This window comes from Elephantulus edwardii, unplaced genomic scaffold, assembly GCF_000299155.1.
Source record: "Elephantulus edwardii isolate Elephantulus edwardi_28Jun2011 unplaced genomic scaffold, EleEdw1.0 scaffold00236, whole genome shotgun sequence".
Classification (NCBI taxonomy): domain Eukaryota; kingdom Metazoa; phylum Chordata; class Mammalia; order Macroscelidea; family Macroscelididae; genus Elephantulus; species Elephantulus edwardii.
In genome coordinates this window covers 485840-504494 of record NW_006399986.1, presented here as the reverse complement: position 1 = coordinate 504494, position 18655 = coordinate 485840, and the positions used below count along the sequence as shown (strand labels likewise).

Here is an 18655-nt window from a genome sequence, read left to right as displayed (position 1 = left end):
CCGGTGGCTTAGCTTCCAGCATTGCAGTGGCACCGTGTCTAATCCCCTACGGCCACCTGGGACGTGACATTTGGAAACTGTGGATGATCCTGGGCCAAGTTTCAGACAACATTTGGTTCAAGTGACTCTCATGTTACCCCATAGCTGCATTTCCTGGAAAAATTCAAAGCTTCAAAGCCCAGTAAAACAAAACAAAACAAAATGACTTACAGAAAAGACTTTGTATTTATATGCAGTTAGGTTTGGGGTCCTGATAATGACATTCTTTCTCACCTCCAAGCCAGACTAACATTTAGCCTGTACGTGCTTATGGGGTGGGTGTTTTGGTTTTTTTTTTGGGTTTGAGGTTGTTTGTGGGTTTTTTTTCCCCAGCTCCTGCTGTGTTAGGTTAGGATCTCCGGTGGTGTAAGTTGTGCTGTTAACCTGCATGCTTCTGTGGCAGTTCGAATCCACTCGTGGCTCCAAGGGCGAAAAAAGGAGTGATCTTTTCCTGTGCAATTTACAGGCTTGGGAATCCAATGGAGCGTGAGCTCTGAGTCGGATCCAGTTCAATGACAGTGGGTGAGGGCTGTGGACATGTTACTGACTAGCTGTAGGGGGACTGTGGCCATCCTATAAAGTCCTCATTGGCTGATTTCCAGGCTTTTCTTCCTTGTCACGCTTTGTTAGCAAGGTCTTCTGAGGCCCGTGTCAGCACCATGGCCACACACAAGGAGACGGCCACATACCTCGTGGAGTGGTTGGTGGATTTGAACCACTGACTCTTTGGTTAGCATCCAAGAGCTTTTAACCACTTTGCCACCAGGGTTCCTTGATCCTGTGCTGTTGTTAGGCGCCCATTGATAGCGACCCTATAAACAACAGATCAGAGCCTTGCCCTCCCCTGCACCATCGTCACCATTTCTGACAAGTTCAAGCCCACTGTTACAGTCACGGTGTCGTTCTTTCTTGTTGAGGGTCTTCCTTTCTTTTCACCGACCTTCCCAGCATGACATCTTTTCCACATACAGAAAGTTCTTCAGAAAGCATGTGCTCAAGGCAGACATCTACTGGTTAAGTTAAACTGTGGTAGTTAAGTTAAACTGTGGCTTGGTTGACTGTTGTTGTTGTTGTTAAGTGCTGTCAAATCATAGGTGACCTGGACACCTCCTGTATAGTTTTTATCCTTTCTCCAGGTTCATAGGGTTTCCAGAGGCAAGCTATTATGGACGTGGATGCCACTCCTGCTTCCAAGCTCATTTTAATCGGGGAGCTCCACCAAACACTGTCCACCATGGGGAACCATTATCACATCTAAAACATCAGTGCCACAGTGTTCGGCTTCACAGCAACCACAAGTTACCTCTGCACAGCAAGTGGACATACCAGGGTTACACGACCTAGAAGAATTGAAATAATTTCACTAGATTGTTGCTATGTTGTTACGTGCTGTCAAGTCACTCCCAACTCATAGAGACCCGATGGACAACAGCTCTGAACCCTGCTCTATCCTGTGCCAACCCAGCTAAGTCAATGATAATTAAGGCTCCAAAACAAAAAGTCTCTGAATGATTGTATGAAAAATAAAAATGCTTTGTAAACCTGGGAAAGATCTGACGGGGACCTGAAAAGACGGGGGGTCCTGGTGGGCATAGTCCAATGGTGATTAATTTTATAAAACACATTATACAGGAATGATTGTATGAAACATAATACCAATGAAGGAAAGTGTGAAACACAAAAAATTTAAAAGATTATGTACATGAGGTGGCCTAGTGGCAAGAAGCTGCACTGCAGTCCCAGAGGTGAGTGGTTCGAATCCAGCAGATGTGGAGAAGGAGGAACAATCTCCTCCTTTATAAGTCATATCTGATTTGATGGTACACATACACAAAAATAATAAAATTAAATTTAAAAAATAATTGGCGAGCTCTGGTGTCCTAGTGGCAAGAAGCTGCACTGCAATCTCAGAGGTACACGGTTCAAATCCACCAGATGCTCTGCTGGAGAAGGAGGAACAATCTCCTCCTGTATCAGTCAGATCTGATTTGACGGTACACACACAAAATAATGAAATAAAATAAAATTTTTAAAAAAATTAAAAAATAATTATGTACATGAATGAAAAAAGTATAAACATCTCATGTTATAAAGGACAGTTATAAATCCTTAAAAATAATTATTATTTGGCGAATTGATGCCTTTGAGCTGTGGTGCTGGAGAAGAGTATTGAATGTACCATGGACTGCCAAGAAAACAAACAGATTCATCCTAGAGAGGGTTAAACCAGGCTGCTCCTTAGAAGCAAGCATTCTGGGGCTTCGTCTGACATACTTTGGGCATGTTGCAAGGAGAGACAGGTCCTTGGAAAGGGACATCATGCTTGGGAGGGTGGATGGACGGCGCAGGAGGGGAAGACCCTCTATGAGGTGGATTGATTCAGTAACTGGGGTAATCGGGATGGGTGTGTCAGAGGCAGTGTGATTGGCACAGGACAGAGCCGAGTTTAGGGCTGTTGTACATAGGGTTGCTGTGAGTCATAAGCGACTCGATGGCACATAACAACAACAACAACAACAACAACCAGCAATCAACTACAAAATCCCTAATACCTCGACCCATTCTAAACCCATCCTGCCCAGTGTTCTGTCAATTTGCTGTTCTGGTCGTTTTTGGATAATCTTCAGCTGAATCTTGCTCACATGTGATATTAATGATATTGTTCGATAATTTCCACACTCTGTTGGATCACCTTTCTTTGGAATGAGAACAAACATAGATCTCTTCCAATCAGTTGGCCAGGTAGTTGTCTTCCGGATTTCTTGGCACAACTTGGTAAGCACATTTAGGGCAGCATCTTCTTTGTTGAGATATATCAATTGATATACCATCAATTCCTGGGGCCGTGTTTTTTGCCAATGAGCAGCTTGAACTTCCTCCTTCATCACCACAGGCTCTTGCTCATATATTGTTTCTTTCAATTCTTCTGTGCCCGCCAGTTCCTTTTGGTACAATGTCTCTATACTCTTTCCGTCCTTTTTTTAATACTTTCTGGATCATTTAATATTCTGCCCAAAGCATCCTTAAGTACTGCAACTCGTGGCTTGAATTTGTTCTTAAGTTCCTTGAACTTCAGAAATGCTGAACGAGTTCAGCCCCTTTGATTTTCTGACTCCAGTTCTTTGCACATTTCATTGTAATACTTTGTCTTCCCGTGGTGCCCTTTGAAATTTTCTGTTCAGCTCCTTAATATCTTGATTTCTTCCCTCTGCTTTAGCTTCTTGGTGCTCTAGTGCAATATTCAGAGTCTCTTCTGACATCCATTTTGGTCTTTTCTTCCTCATCTGTCTTTGTAATGACCTTTTGTACTCTTCCTGGATGATATTTTTTATGTCCTTCCATAACTCTTCTGGTCTTCACTCATTAGTGTTCAAGGCCTCAAACCTGTTCCTGAGATGGTTTTGAAATTCAGGTGGAATAGATTCAAGGTCATATTCTGATTCACATGGATTTAAGTAGTAGGCACTAGATATTAGGGATATTGCAGCTGTTGGATGGATCTTGGCTGAAAGCAGGGAGTACCAGAGAAATGCCTATCTGTGTTTCATTGACTATGTAAAGGAGTTTGACTGTGTGGGCCACAACAAACTGTAGCTAACTCTGATAAGAATGGGAATACTGGGAGCTCTGGTGGCCTAGTGGCAAGAAGCTGTACTGCAATCCCAGAGGTACACGGTTCAAATCCACCTGATGCTTTGCCGGAGAAGGAGGGGAAAATTTCCCTCCTGTACCAGTCAGATCTAATTTGATGGTACACGCACAATAAATTAAAGAAGAAGAAAAAAAGAATGGGAATACCTAAACACTTGATCATGCTTATGCGAAACCTATACTTGGAGTAAGAGGCAGTCATCAGAACAGAGCAAGGGAACAATGGTTCAAAACCTTTTCCATCTATAGGCAGAACAACTTATCTGGGAGGCTGGGCTCTAGGAGGAGAAATGTGGCATCAGGATTGGAGGAAAACTCATCAACAACTGCATTATGCAGATGACACAACCCTGCTTGTTGAAACTGAGGAGGACCTGAAGTGCTTGCTGCAGAAGGTCAAGGACTGCAGCCTTCAATATGGATTGAAATTCAATTTCAAGAAAACAAAGATTCTTACCACTGGGCTGATTAGCAGCATCATGATGGATGGTGAAGAGACTGAGACTGTAAACAGCTTTAGTTTGATTGGTTCTATAATCAACACTCTTGGCACCAGCAGCCAGAAAATTAAAAGATGTATTGCACTGGGGAAGTCTGCTGTCAGAGACCTCTTCAAAGTACTGAAGAGCAATGATGTCAGTCTGGAGACTAAGATGCGCCATGGTCTTTGCAATCACTTGTTAGGCATCAGAGAGCTGGACAATGACAAGAGATGGTAGAAGAATTGTTGTCTTTGAGCTGTGATGTTGGAGAAGAGTATTGAATATACCATGGACTGTTAAGAGAATGAACAAATTCGTCCTGAAAAGGGTTAAACCAGGCGGCTCCTTGGAGGCAAGGATTCTGAAGCATCTTCTGACATACCTTGGACATATTATTGCAAGGAGGCACCAGTACTTGGAGAGGGAGGTTATGCTTGGGAGGGTGGAGGGACAGCACAGGAGAGGAAGACCCTTGATGAGATCAATTGATTCAGTGACTGGGGTAATGGGGGTGGGTGTGTCAAAGACTGTAAGATTGGCACAGGATAGAGCAGGGTTTAAGGCTCTTGTACACAGGGTCGCTATGAGTAGGGGGTGACTCGATTACACATAACAACATCATCAGGAATCAGAATTCAATTTCTAGAGAATCACAATAAATGTAATTTCATTTTTTTATATTAAAAAAGAGCAATAATAAATTAAGCAAAAAAAAATAAATTGGGTAAAAATAAAGGCAGTAATATACAGTAGGGTTGATTCTCTCGTTGCCATCAAGTCAGAGGCTGTAAATCACATGGGAGATTGTTCATCTGGTTCTTGAGGAGCGGCTGGTAGATTTGAACTTCTTGCCTTTGGTTTGGCAGCAGAGCTCCTAACTCTCTATGGGCTGGTTGGACTTTGTAATTCATTAATTATATGAACCAAAGGTAATTAATATTATGAGATGTGAACTAGTGATCCAATGAACTTGTAATTATGTTATGAAACCCAATGCCTTTGAATGAAAAAAACCAATGTAATTTGGAAACTCTCACTCAAGTAAGTTAATTATAAATGATAATAAAAAGTTAATTAGAAACTCCCTTCTAAGAAAAACCCTCCAAAACTGTGACTTGGTTTGTGGAAGACGTCAAGGAATCAGTTTAAGGTTTACAGAAAGTCTCAGAGAAATTTAAAAAAAAAAACCCACCCAAAAAACCAACCTCAAACTCATCGGTGCCAAGTGGGAACCGACTTATAGCTGAGCTTCCAGTGGGTTTTCAGAGGTTGTGAATCACGTGGGAGGAGATTGTTTATTTTTCTCTCATAGAGCAGCTGGTGAATTCGAACCATCTGCCTTAAGCTGTCAGTGCAACTCCTTACCCCCTGGGCCACCAGAGCTCCCGCATGCACATAGAGTGTAGAACGCTAACACGGGGATTCGTCAGTGTTGCCATCCCACCAGGCTTACACGGAGCTAGGCCAGGGACGGAAAACAGGAAATCTCACTATCACCGGGAAAGAGGAACCAGAGTGTAGTATGTCCTTGGAACTGAGATTTCTGCACAAGAGGGAGACAAAGGGATGGAGCAAGACCGAGAGACAGCAGCGATGGAGGAGAACCAGAGGCCTGTGTGGGACAGAGCTGCGGGATCCTGTCCCATAGAGCAAGAGAGCTGAGTGCTTGCTGGCAAGGTAGGTGGCTTTAGGTATTTGCTGCGGAAGGTAGGTTTACCAGTCCATGAAGCTAGAGATGAGTGCCTTTCAGGCCTTGGCTCACTGGCACCGTGGGGGTGGCCCGTAAAGGTAGAGCTGAGAGCTTTGTGAACACTTACCTGAGCAGGGTAGAGGCTGAGGGTCAGACAGAGGCCAGCTTGCAAGCCCACTTGAGTGCTTAACTCTCTTTTTTTTTAGTGCTTAACTTCTTTTTTTTTTAAATTTTATTTTATTATTTTTGTGTACGTGTACCGTCAAATCAGATCTGACTGGTACAGGAGGAGATTGTCCCTCCTTCCCCAGCAGAGCATCTGGTGGATTTGAACCGTTCGCCTCTGGGATTGTAGTTGCAGCTCCTTGCCACTAGTGCTTAACTTCTAACTGAAGAGTTAAATCCTAAATGCTCCCTAATCTGCACTGTAGCCCACTGAGTCCTTAACAAACGCCATGATCATACTCATGATCTCTGAGTTCTGTGTGGTCATTGCAACAAATTGTCAGATGCAGTAGAGAAGCAGTGAGAAACCTCTCACTAGGAGAGCAGATGGCCTGGCTTTTAGGAAGCTGTGGCGTGTGGGAGCACGGTCTGAGCTCACAGGAATCAGCTTTGAACTACAGCTGCAGAGGATTCTCTCCCCATCTTTTAAAGGTCAGATGCTCCTCCCCTCAGGGTTACCACAGTTTTTTTAACTTCCAAGCACTGCACCCCTCAGGATCCTTTTTCTGGATTCAAACTGGAGACACAGAGAAGCCAAGGGTGGCCCAAGTCCCCACTGAGAAGCAGTGGCACTGGGGTTGGAACTGTGGCCTCTTTCTCTTCCAAAACCAAACCAAACTCATTGCCATCAAGCTGTTTCTGACCCACAGTGGCCTTTTTGGTCAGAGAACTTCAAATATGGTTTCCTAGGTTGTCATCTTTGCAGAAGGAACCCTAGTAGTGTAGCCTGTATAGGGCTGTTAACCAAAAGGTTGGTTAGTTCGAATCCCTCAGGTGTCCTGTGGGATACACGTGGGCAGTCTCCTCCTGTCTTGGAAACCAGATGAAGGGTCACCACGAGTTGGAATGGACTTGAAGGATGTGGCTTTGGGTTTATTTTTGCAGGCGCAGCAGCTGGCTTCACCTGGCTCCCATGGAGTGGCCGGTGGGTTCGAACCGCCGGACTTTTGATTAGCAGCTGAGTGCCGTCACCACTGAACCACTAGCGCTCTCTTCTCTCTTTTAGAGCCCATGTTTTCAACCCATGGTCTCAAAAATCCAGGTGTATACACCTATGTGTGCAAGACAAATCATTGGCATGAGGCAAGAAAACACAGACTCAGTTTTTCTTTTAGGATGGAATAATTTAAGTTTTATTGCTACCCAATATACAGACTGAGAGTAGTGCATGACATGATTTATAAATAACTATACACAGATGGGGAACGTGCCCAAACAGTATTTTAGATGCACAATCAACACCAGGTATTGTATTGCTTTGACCTCCCGCTACATTGCCTGGCCTCCAAGAATCCCCTCTTGGGCACCAGTCCCACTTGCTATTAGACACTATTGAATCAACTCCAATTCTTGGTGACTCCAACCGTGTCAGGGCAGAAATGTGTCCCACAAAATTGTCAATGACTGTCTAGAAGCAGCTCACCAGGCCTTTCTTCTGAGGCACCTCTGTGTGAACTTGAACTTCCAACCTTTCAGTTAACCATTTTGCACTACCCAGGGAGTTAGACTGAGGCATAGTAGGTGATTTTGTAACAGTGTGTTGACTTCAGAGGCCAAGGCCCTGGGTTCAAGTCCCTGCACTTCCACTGCCTCAGCGGACTCTGGGTAAGTGATTGCACCATTCTAGCCTCGGTTTCCTCATCTGTAAACTGGGGATAAGAACAGCTGTCACCCCAAAGACTAGGGTAAGGTCTTCATCGCTTAATCCACACAGAACACTGAGAACACAGCCTGTACACAGTAGGTGCTCACTACATATGAGCTAAGGTTGTTTGTGACCCCATCTTGCAAGTGGGGAAACAGGCTCAGAGCCCAAATAATGAGGTAACCCTTTTGCAACACAAATAACACCTTGTCAATCACACCTTCTCTTCCCAGGTATTTTTGTAAATTTGCTAAGCCAAGATATTTTTACCCTACTGTAAAGTTTAAAAAACAAAACACCACACTAAACCATCAAATGAGCATAGCACATTTACAAAAATACCTGAGGGAAAAGAGTAGTTGTAAAGCAAACGGTAAGAGTTAAATTTTGTTTTGTTCATGTGAAAATATGCTGATGATGGGGAGGGGGTCTGGCAGGTGCCTCAAAGAGGCTTGCCCTCCTCTCCCCGGAAGGAAGACGGTTCATTCCGCTTCTGAGGACGAAGAGATGGCCATCGCTGCCCCACAGAGGCTCAGAGAGAAGACCAAAGGTTCAAGAGTCCAGTTGGCAGGTAAAAATAAAGAGCCCTGAGCTTATGGTTTAGGTCCTCCACTAGGAGAGGGACAGCGCTCCCTCTAGCGGCCACAATAACCCCAGCGGCGAAGGAGCTTAGCAGCAATGAAGCCAGAGAAGCGGAGAGCGCGTCCCAGACCCACTTCACCAGCTGCTCGGCAAGGACTTGAATCCCGACAGCCTGGACCCCGAACCCCACATCCTCTGACCCGAGGTCTCCATGCTGCAGATACGGAGTTAGGTCTTCTTGTAGATCGAAGATCGAGGTTCTCCTGGCATCTTTGGCTAAGGCTGGGCTGGGCCCTGCAGGGCGGCTTGCCATCCTGGCTGGGACCACCAAATGCCAGGGGCACCCCTAATTCCTAGGACGAGGCAGAGTGCACCCATAAGTACCTATTACCCAGGAGGGGCAGGGACACACTGATTTGAGAGGCTCTGGTGTGTTCTTGCCTCCCGCTTAATAGCCAGTCTTGTCTCTTGCCGTTATTTCACGTAGTTTCTCTCCTTACTCCCCCGCCCAAAGCATCTACACACGCAGAGACCCCCACAGGCAGCTCCTGTGCCCGAGTACTCCCCTGACCTTGGCCTCGGGGCTTCAGCCGCCTCCTGCCAGGCTGCGCAGGGCTGGGTTGGGGTATTCCGGGTTCTCGATGACCCCGGGGCCGAATTTGAGCTCCAGGAAACGGCGGTAGTTGTTGGGCGCTTGGGCCACGAAGCCGGCGAAGGGCAGGGGCACGAGGGGCTGTAGGAAGTGTTCGGGGAACTCCACGTCCTGCCGGTGGTCCAGCCACGTGTCCTTGGTCATCACGCCGTTGCGGGGGTAGAAGGGCCACAGGTCCACGTGCAGGTGGTTGCTCTCGCTGTACTGCACGCGGAAGAAGTCGCCCTCCACTGCCTTCTCCCACACGAAGCCTCGCTCGTCCACCACGGAGCCCGCCTCGGCCCCGCGTAGCTGCTCGCAGTTGCCCACGTCCTCCAGGTAGATGCCCAGGTCCACGTCGTAGTCCCACGGGATGATGTCCCCGTGGCGGGCGGCGCCCAGCAGCGAGCCGCCCTCCAGCCAATAGCGCACACCCGCTGCCTCCAGCACCCCGACCACGTAGTGCGCCGTCTCGCGCAGGGCGCGCAGGCAGCAGGGGGGCGTCCAGCGGTCCTCATACAGGTAGGCCGGTGTGTCGCCCACCACCGTCCCAAAGCACCGAGTGCTCTCCTTGCTGCAGCCGAACCACTCGAGGCGCCCGCCCTCCCAGCTCACCAGGCGGATGCCCAGCGTCCGCAACAGTGTTGCCCGCCGCGCGCGCCCCTCGCGCTCCGCCTTCCAGCGCGCGTGCGCCGTGGCGAGCGGGGCCTGGCGAGCGGCGGGGAAAGGCGTCTCCAGCAGGCGCACGGCCCAGCCGCGAAGAGCCGTCTGCAGAAAGAGGCTGGTGCCCAGGGGCCGCGCGAGGGGCACGGAGAGGTTGAAGAGGTCGCGCGTGCGCAGGAGCACCACGGCGTCCCCGTCCAGGGCGTCACAGCGCGGTGCGGCAGGAGCTGGACCGTAGCGCGCGGTCCACTCCCGCAGGCTGACATTCAGGGCCAGGCACCTCGCGGGGTTGGCGGTGGCGACGGGAGCAGCCACCAGGCGGGCGCCTCCCGCCCGGAGCACCTCCACCATGCGCTCCAGCTGGCCTGGTGCCTCGGCCCTCGCCCCATCTGGCACCAGGGCTACAAACTCGGTGGTCACGTAGGTCTCCGGGCGCGAGGCGGCTGCGGGCCGGTCCAGGGCGGGCTGGAGCAGCGCCAGGTGGACATTGGGGAGGCGGGGCAGGGGCAGGGGCGGGTAGGGCAGCGTGTCTGCTGCCACCACCACTGGCTGCGCCGGGTCCAGCTGCAGAAAGGAGTCCACCAGCTCCGGGATAGCGTTGTCAAAGGCTTCGAATTCTCGCACCAGGATGGTGATGCGGGGGCCTGTGGCAGCCCCGCGGCGCGCTCCCCGCGCCCTGGAGTTCCTGGGCTGCTGCTGCAGCCATGAGACATAGAAGAGGACCAGGAGGTTGAGGAGGATGGCAGCCGCCAAGGCAGCCTGGCATCGAGTGAGCCGCATGGGGCCGACTCAGGCCCTAGCTGGGCCTCCTGGCATCCTGGAGAAGAGGGAATGAGGGAGTGGGTGAAGCTGGTTGCCAAAGTATCGCCCCCAATCCATGCCACCACCAAGCCTTGTCTTCTATCATATCTTCTCTCCCTATTCGCTTTTAGTTATGACATCACTTCTTCCAGAAAGCCCTCCCAGGCTGGGTTATACCTCCCCTACTTCAGTTTCCAAGTTTCACCTACCGTAGCCCCTCCACTCCGAATCATCATTCCCTGGCCATGGCTGTGTCCCTGCACTGCATCAAGGAACCCACATATCCAGACCCTAGGCCTGCTCGTCCCTGGTACCAGCCAGCTTGGAATCAGGTACACACACACACACATAACCAGAACCAAACCCGCTGTTGTCCAGGCTGACTCTCCCTATGGGACAGAGCAGAACTGTCCCCATAAGGTTTCCAAATATGGATACAGCTTCTGGACCAAAGACGGTGGATCTGAGCTGATGACCTTTCAGTTAGTAGTGCAACACTTAATCTACACATAACAGATTCTCAATAAAAAGCCTTTTTTCAAATTAATCACTGTCCTTTTTTCCTTGTTCAGTCCCACCCTTCCTCTTTATCCACTTTTCACTCAGATTCCAGTTCAGTTATAAATACATGCTCCCTTAACTCCCACCCCAAGCCCAACTTCCACTTTGTTCTCTATCGTTGCCGCTCCCAGAGCCACCTGTGATCTCCTGCCGCCTCTCCAACACCCTGGCTTTAGCTGCACCCTTCAGCTTTAGTGTGCAAACCCTACTCCCACTCAAGATCCTCAAATCGCTCCTCCCTGAGGGGCGGCCAGATGGCTTCGGTTTTGCAAGGAAAGCCAGAAAAACAATTCTTCTGCAAATTAGATCATTCCAGTTTTTAAATGTTAGGAGCTAATTAAAATAATAATAATAAAACTAAAAAACAGGGAATGAGAAACAGCCATGCATTGGCCACACTCCCAAGTGAGCCGTAGGTGGCGCTGTCTCCCCATCTCCGCCTCTGCGCTAAGATTTGGCTGGTCTCCCAAACAGGGGGGGCGTAACTGGCTTCTGCGTAGGGGTTCAAAGTTTCCATTCAGAATTTTTACTTTGGCCCTGTGTATTACGCATCATTCTGCCAACCTAAAGCTCAGCAGTTTGAATCCACAAGCTGCTGTTTGAGCAGACACCAAGATGAGATTTATATTTTAAGGTTTATAGCTTTGGAGATGTGAGAAAGGGTCTCCGTGAGACTGAATCACCTCGAGGCTGTGAGTTGCTTTAGTTTCTGCTCTTCCCAGAGACGTCTTGGTGGCACAGTGATTATGCAAACCTCCAGTCAGCTCGCTGGCAGAGGTGGTGGTTTGCTCCAATAAAGATTGCAGATTTGGAAGGCCTATGGGGCTGTCCGGCCCTGCCTGCAGGGATGCACTCAATCAGACCTGAATCCAGAACAGTAGCTTTGGGCCGGGGCTGACTACATGGCACGCAACACCGAGGGGGATAGGGAATTCTGGTGGCTAGTGGTAAGGAGTGGAGCTGCCAACTTAAAGGCAGACAATTTGAATCTACCAGCTGCCCTGCAGAAGGAAGATGGGCAGTCTCCTCCAGTGTGATTGACAGCCTCCAGAAACGCACCCCGGGAGGGTCAGCTGTGAATCAGCTCTGACTTGACGACACACAGTAACAACAGAGAGAGGGTGACAGATAACATCGACAATCACCGTATCTAGCTACTTCCTAAATAGGTCTGGCCCTTTCTCCCACAACTCTGTTCACCCTGGACCACCTCGGTCCCCACCAGCCTTGGTCTCCTGCCCCAGCCTTGGTCTCCTGCCCCAGTCCTGTCCTAACACAGTCCTCCTCCTCAGAGATTGCTGTTGTTATTATGTGCTGTGGAGTTGGAACCGACCCTCCAGGAGGTTTTCAGAGGCCATAAATCGCATGGAGGAGATCGCTTATCTTTCTCCCCAGGAGCTGCTGGTGGATTCGTGCTTTCTGGTTTGCAGTGCACCTCCTCACTACTAGGCCACCGCCGTTCCCCAGAGCGGTCAGGGGGGCCTCCCTAAACCACCAACCTGACTTCCCCTTCCCCTGCTTCAGCACCTACCACAGCTCCCTAGGACCCCGGGGTGGGGGAAAGACAGGGTGGCATTTACAACATTCTCCAAAGCTCTGTGCGGCCTCACTCTGTCCATTCTCCATCTCTGCCTCCGTGTCACCATGCCTTCCTCTGACTCTGTGCCCCAGCCAGCCAGCCTTGCTCCTCACTGCATCGCTGTTCCACAGCTCGGTGCTTGGCACAGAAAAACAAAACCCACACAACAAGCCCAAGCCATCGGGCGGATTCTGGCTCACAGTAACCCTAAAGGACAGAGAAAACGGCTCCACGGCGTCTCAGAGACTGGAGACCGTCACAGAAGCAGACTGCCATGTCTTTCTTCTGCAAATGGCTGGAGGGTTCCATCAGCCAGCCTTTCAGTTAATGCTTCACCACTGCACCACCAGGGCTCCTACTTGACACAGATAAAATCAAACCAAATGGACTGCCACTGAACTGATTCCCACTCAAAGGAACCTTAGAGAGTTCCTACAGGGCCAAGGGGAACGACTGCACAGGACTTCCAAAGGTCTCTATTGTTAATGAAGCAGTTGGCAGGTCTGAACCAATGCTGTAATCACACCTCCACCAGAACTCTTTAAAAAAATAATTATTCCTTTTCTTGTTGTCTACTGTCAAATTGGATCCGTCTGGCACAGGAGGACTTTGCCCCTCCTTCTCCAGCAGAGCATCTGGTGGATTCGAACTGAACGGCTTTGGGATTGCAGTGCAGCTTCCTTGCCACAAGGCCACCAGAGCTCCCTCACCAGAGCTCTTTATCCTACCACTCATTCACTCATTGCCAGCAACTCAGAACTGACAGCTGATCCTCCAGTGGGTTTTCAGAGGCTGTAAATCGCACAGAAGGTGGCTGCACGTCTTTCTCCAGAAGAGCCACCTGGAGGATTTGAACTGCCTGCCTTTGGGCTGGACACGCAACTCCTCACCATTTGGCCACCAGAGCTCCCTATGTTGTTGCTGCTGCTGCGTGCTGTCAAGTTGGAACTGACTCACAGCTGACCCTCTGGCAGGTTTTCAGAGGCTGTAAATCACACGGGAGGAGACTGCCCATCTTTCTCCTAAGGAGCGGCTGAGGGATTCGAACTGCATGCCTTTTGGTGGGTGGCGCCTTTCCTGCTAGGTCACGGAGCTCTGTGTAGATATCATGCGATTATCTTGCTTAGCCAGAGTCCCACCTGCAGGCAGGAATCCCTTTCTGTGTTTTGTCCCCATTCCTGGCACCCCCTAAACCCTAACCCAAACCCATTGCTGTCAATTCTGGATCACAGTGACCCTACAGCACAGAGCAGCACTGTCCCACAGGCTCTCCACAGCTGTCATCTGGACAGAAGCAGACAGTCACATCTTCTTCCTCCAGAGCTACTGGGTTGGTTTGAACCGTCAACCTCTCCCATAGCAGCAGACCACTTAGCCACTGTACCACCGGCACCCCTTCACAGAGGCAGGGGAGAGGACGTGATGATTTCTGCAGGTCTAAATGGTGTACATTTTTAAAAATAGCAGGATGATGACACCAGCAATTCTAGCATTTCATGATGTACCAGGCTTTGTTCTAAGCACTGCCAGGCCCTGTTCCAAGCACTTGATACACATTAATTTGTTTAATCCCTAGGCAATTATCACATAAGGAGTCCTGGTGGCTAGTTCATAATGTGTTGGGCTGCCAACCCAAAGGTCAGCAGTTCAGATCCACCAGCTGCTCTCAAGCGAGAGACGCGAGTGGTTGCGTCTACTAGAGAATCACATTCTTGGAAACCCGACAGTCACTGTGCACGGACTCAGTTCGACAGGAAGGAGTTTTTTTATCATCACGTGGAAGCCCTGGTGACAAAGTCAGCTAAGCACTGGGCTGCTGACCAAAAGGCCTGTGGTTCGAACCCACCAGCAGCTCTGAGAGAAAAAGAGGAAACAGCCTTGCAGCGGCGAAGCCCTGGAAACTCTATGGGGCAGTTCTCCTTTGTCCCATCAGGTCACATGAGCGAAGAACAGATGCTTCGGTGGGAATAAATGATCGAAAGAGGGGGAAACTGTAGCACAGAGGGGCAGGCACTTGCTCAAGATCACATAGCTGGGAAGTAGCGGAACCAGGACTCAAACAGGCCATCTTTCAAGTCTGTGCTTTAAACCAACAACTCCACTGTCTGTTTTGGGTCCACTGGTCTGTGTTTGGTTCGTGTTTCCCAGCCCTAACCCAACAGGTGTTTTCAAGGCTGATGGTGGCATGTGACTTGATTCAACTAAACAAATAAGATTATCAGCCCAGCGCTCTCTGTGCCAGGCCCTGTGTTCTGGGGACCCACTGGGTGTTCGGGACTAAGTTGTGCTTCCCCAGAACTATATGCTGTAAATTCTAACTCCTGTGTAAATAGTCTCCAATTTACGATGGGGCGCAGTTCCTACCACTCTGACAACAATCAGTTCAGATGAAACCCCTTTGGTTTTTGTTTTCATAACTTGCTATATGACAGTGCTTTGAACACCTGAACATCTGAGAATGGTAACTTCAGTGAATTATGAGCCGCAACACTGTATCTACATATTACTAAGAATACAACTCACCAAGTTGATTCAGACTCAAAGTCACCTTGTAGGACAGAACAGAATGACCCCCACAGGGTTATCAAGGCTGTAAATCTCTACAGAAGCTGACTGCCTCTTCTTCTAGAGGGGCTAGGGAGTATGAACTGCTGACCATTTCACTAAATCACTGCACGGCTAGTGCTGCATCACTAACAGTGAATTGTAGAAAAAACCCAACAGATGTCATAATTCAAATACACCATAAAGAAAGAACTACCTGTGGCTGTAATTCACCTGGGAATAGAATTCTCTTTGTTATGCTAATTGACATTATTATAATAATGTGTTTTACACCAATTCTGATCTAAAAAGAGACAGGAACAGAGTTATTGTTATATGTCTTTGGTCTTGAGTTAGAACAGCGTCATAGCTGGCCCTTAAGTGGGTTTTCACAGGCTCTAAATCGCACAGGAGACTGCCCATCTTTCCCCTGAGTCCACTGGTGGACTTGAACCGCCTGCATTTGTGTTGGCAGCTCAACTCCTTAACCACTAGGCCACCAAATCTCCCTATATGGGGGAGAGTGTAACAAATAGCGAAAACTGATGCCACTATAAGATCACCAAAGAACCCAGGGCCAGAAATGGAAAGAGACAAAGATCCCCCAGTGCTGAGTGAAGGGGGGAAAGGGAGAGATGGAGAGCCTTTCCCGAGAGCCAGCACCCTGAATTCAGACTTCAGACTGCCCTGAACTGTAGGCCTGGGCAGCATTTTGTTTTGATGTGCTGTGAGCTGGAACCAAATCAATAGCACCTAATGAAAAGAATAAACTGTAAGAAAACACATTTCTGTTCCTTAAAGCCACCCCCTTGTGGTTATTTCTGTTACAACAGCATTTAGAAACTAAGACACCAACTCCGTCCTGGTGAAGTAAGAGCTAAAAGCATGCAAACAATTACAGATGGGGCAGCAGAGGCACAAGGACTGGGAGAGACAAACAAGAGGCTTGCTTTGGAAAACATGGTCGGAAAAGCAGAAGGTAGTTAAGCTAAGACCTTATTTGGCTTCTTATTTCTCACAGTGAGCTCTGGAGGCCTATTCCATAGGCAGTCGAGCTGCTACCCAAAAGCCGCATCTCAACAGTGGTTTGAATCTAGCAACAGCTCTGTGGAAGTAAGATGGGCAATCCATGCCCTTGCAGTTTATAGCCTCAGAAGCCTGCTGAAGGGTCAGCTACGAGTTGGTTCCTACTTAAATTGGACAGTGATGAGATATATATACATATATATGTGTGTATATATATGTATGTATGTATATGTTATTGATTGCCTTTGAGTCAAGCACAACTCATAGTAACTCTTTGAACAAAAGCCCTGAAGCCCCTCTACAACCATTGACATTTATTTTTTTTTTTATCGTATTATTTTTTACGTGTACCATCAAATCAGATCTGACTGGTACAGAAGGAGATTGCCCTCTCCTTCTCCAGCAGAGCATCTGGTGGATTTGAACCGTGTACCTCTGGGATTGCAGTGCAGCGTCTTGCCACTAGGCCACCAGAGCTCCCTAACCATTGACATTTATCAAAGTTCATAGAGTTTCTGGAGGCATGTTATTTCGGAAGTGGATGCCAGTCCTACTTTCAAATATATATATATGTTGGCCAGGAGAGATCGGTCCTTGGAGAAGGACATCATGCTTGGAAGGGTGGACGGACAGTGCAGGAGAGGGAGACCCTGGGTGAGATGGAGTGACACAGTAACTGGGGCGATGTGGGTAGGTGTGTCGGAGTTAGTGAGACTGGCTCAGGACAGGGCAGGGTTCAGAGCTGCTGTCCATAGGGCCGCTATACATCGCAGTTGACTCAATGCAGGAGTGGCAAACACTTCCTAAATAACAAGCCTATGAACTTTGATAAACGTTAATAGTTGTAGAGGGACTTCAGGCCTTTTGTTCATGGAGTTGCTATGGGTCGTGCTCGACTCAAATGCAATCAACAACAACAACGTGTGTGTGTGTGTGTGTGTGTGTGTGTGTGTGTGTGTATACATATACAATATGTATATATGATTTTTCCTATTATAAGTAGATCCTGATTCATTCTGGGTCTGGACTTCCTCCACCTGAGATATGAGCTGGCCTGAGCCTCAGCTGCAACATCTGTAGAATGGGGATGCGAGGACAGTGAAGATGAGGTGTATGTGGGAAAGCCTTTGAGGATGAAGAAGAGACATTTCCCCTCAAGAGCTGCTGATACTGTGAGCGTCTTACCTCCTAGGTCGCAGGGTGGGAGATCTCCTGGGGGACGATCCAATTCAGCTGCACGGCTGTGGGAAGGAGAACCAGAGAATCCTGAATCAATCAATTTGACAGAATATAGCACTTACAAACCAAAATCCAAACCTAGTGTCATTGAGTTAACTGGGGCTCAAAATAATCCCACAGAACAGGGTAAGTAGAACTGCCCCATAGGGTTTTCAAGACTGTAAATCTTTATGGAAGCCGACCATCATGTCGATTGCCATGGAGTGGCTGGCGAGAGCTCAAACTGTTGGCATCCATTAGGTGCTGGGTATGTCACTGGTGTACGACCAAGACTCCTTAGAATAAGACACAGTTTCATATTATCTACAAAAGGGGAGGATCAGGAATGCCCTTCTCTGGACACCCTATAAGCTCAGGTACCACCTGGAGCGTCGGGGGTGGGGGGTAAGAAAACGGAGTAGGAAGGACTTCAGTTACCATAGCAATCCGAAATCTCTCTCCTCCTAGATGCGCCCAGAAAGGTGGGGTGGGAAGTGAGAAACGGTTATTACCATGACAACTTCATCCCTAAGCTAGTTCTACCTCCGGAGTCTATCCTGAAATGTTCCCAACATTGGTGGGCCTGGTTCAAGGGTAACTGGGAGGGGGCTGTCTCTGTTCCCATAGCAACCAGGACTTGGCCTTGCCGGTTTCTCCTCTCTCTGGGGATGATCCGGGACCTGTAACCATAGCAACTTCTCCTCGGCAGAGCATCTCTGCCTCTAAATAAAAACACCTGGTTGGTTTGGCCCAGGGGCCTCCCATGAAGGGGAAAGAGGGAGATGGTTTCCATGGTAATTCCAACGGGGTGGTATGGGGGAGGGGCTGAGAAAAAGGTGCTTTTCAGCCATCAATCTCTTTAAAAGTCCAGGGTCCTTTCTCCTTGAGTGGTAGGTGAGGAGAACTGTCATAGTAAGGTCGTTAGTGGCAGGACCACCACCAGAGACTAAGGTTACCTTAGCAACCTTCTCCAGGTGTGGGGAAAGGAGAGGTGTGGTCTCAACCACAAAGCCAGAGGGGGGGCGGGGTCCTAAGATGGAGAAGGGTGACCACGACAACCGGCCTGGGACAAGCATCCAAGAGGATGGAGCCAGGGCTGGGACCACTCCTGGTGGTCGCCTTTTCTCGTAAAGAGGAAAAGTGATCGTCGAGGGGAGTGCTATTCGGAGCTGGAGGGAGTGAGCGGTTTTCCATTGGGTGACGTGGGAGGAGGGGGCAGAAAGTGGCCCCTCCCCAGGACTCGCCGCTGGAAGCCGGGAGCCCCGCGTCCTGCCCGCCGCCGGGCTCTGGCTCGTCCTCCTCGGGCGCGCGCCCCTGC

General features: G+C 49.0%; 1 protein-coding gene across 1 annotated transcript; it reads right to left on the bottom strand.

Moving 5' to 3' along the window:
* Positions 1-8895: 8895 nt before the first annotated feature.
* Positions 8896-10421, bottom strand: FKRP (fukutin related protein). Its single transcript, XM_006898620.1, has one exon. The coding sequence runs from the start codon at positions 10386-10388 to the stop codon at positions 8901-8903; it is 1488 nt and encodes a 495-aa protein (XP_006898682.1). The 5' UTR covers positions 10389-10421; the 3' UTR covers positions 8896-8900.
* Positions 10422-18655: the final 8234 nt, after the last annotated feature.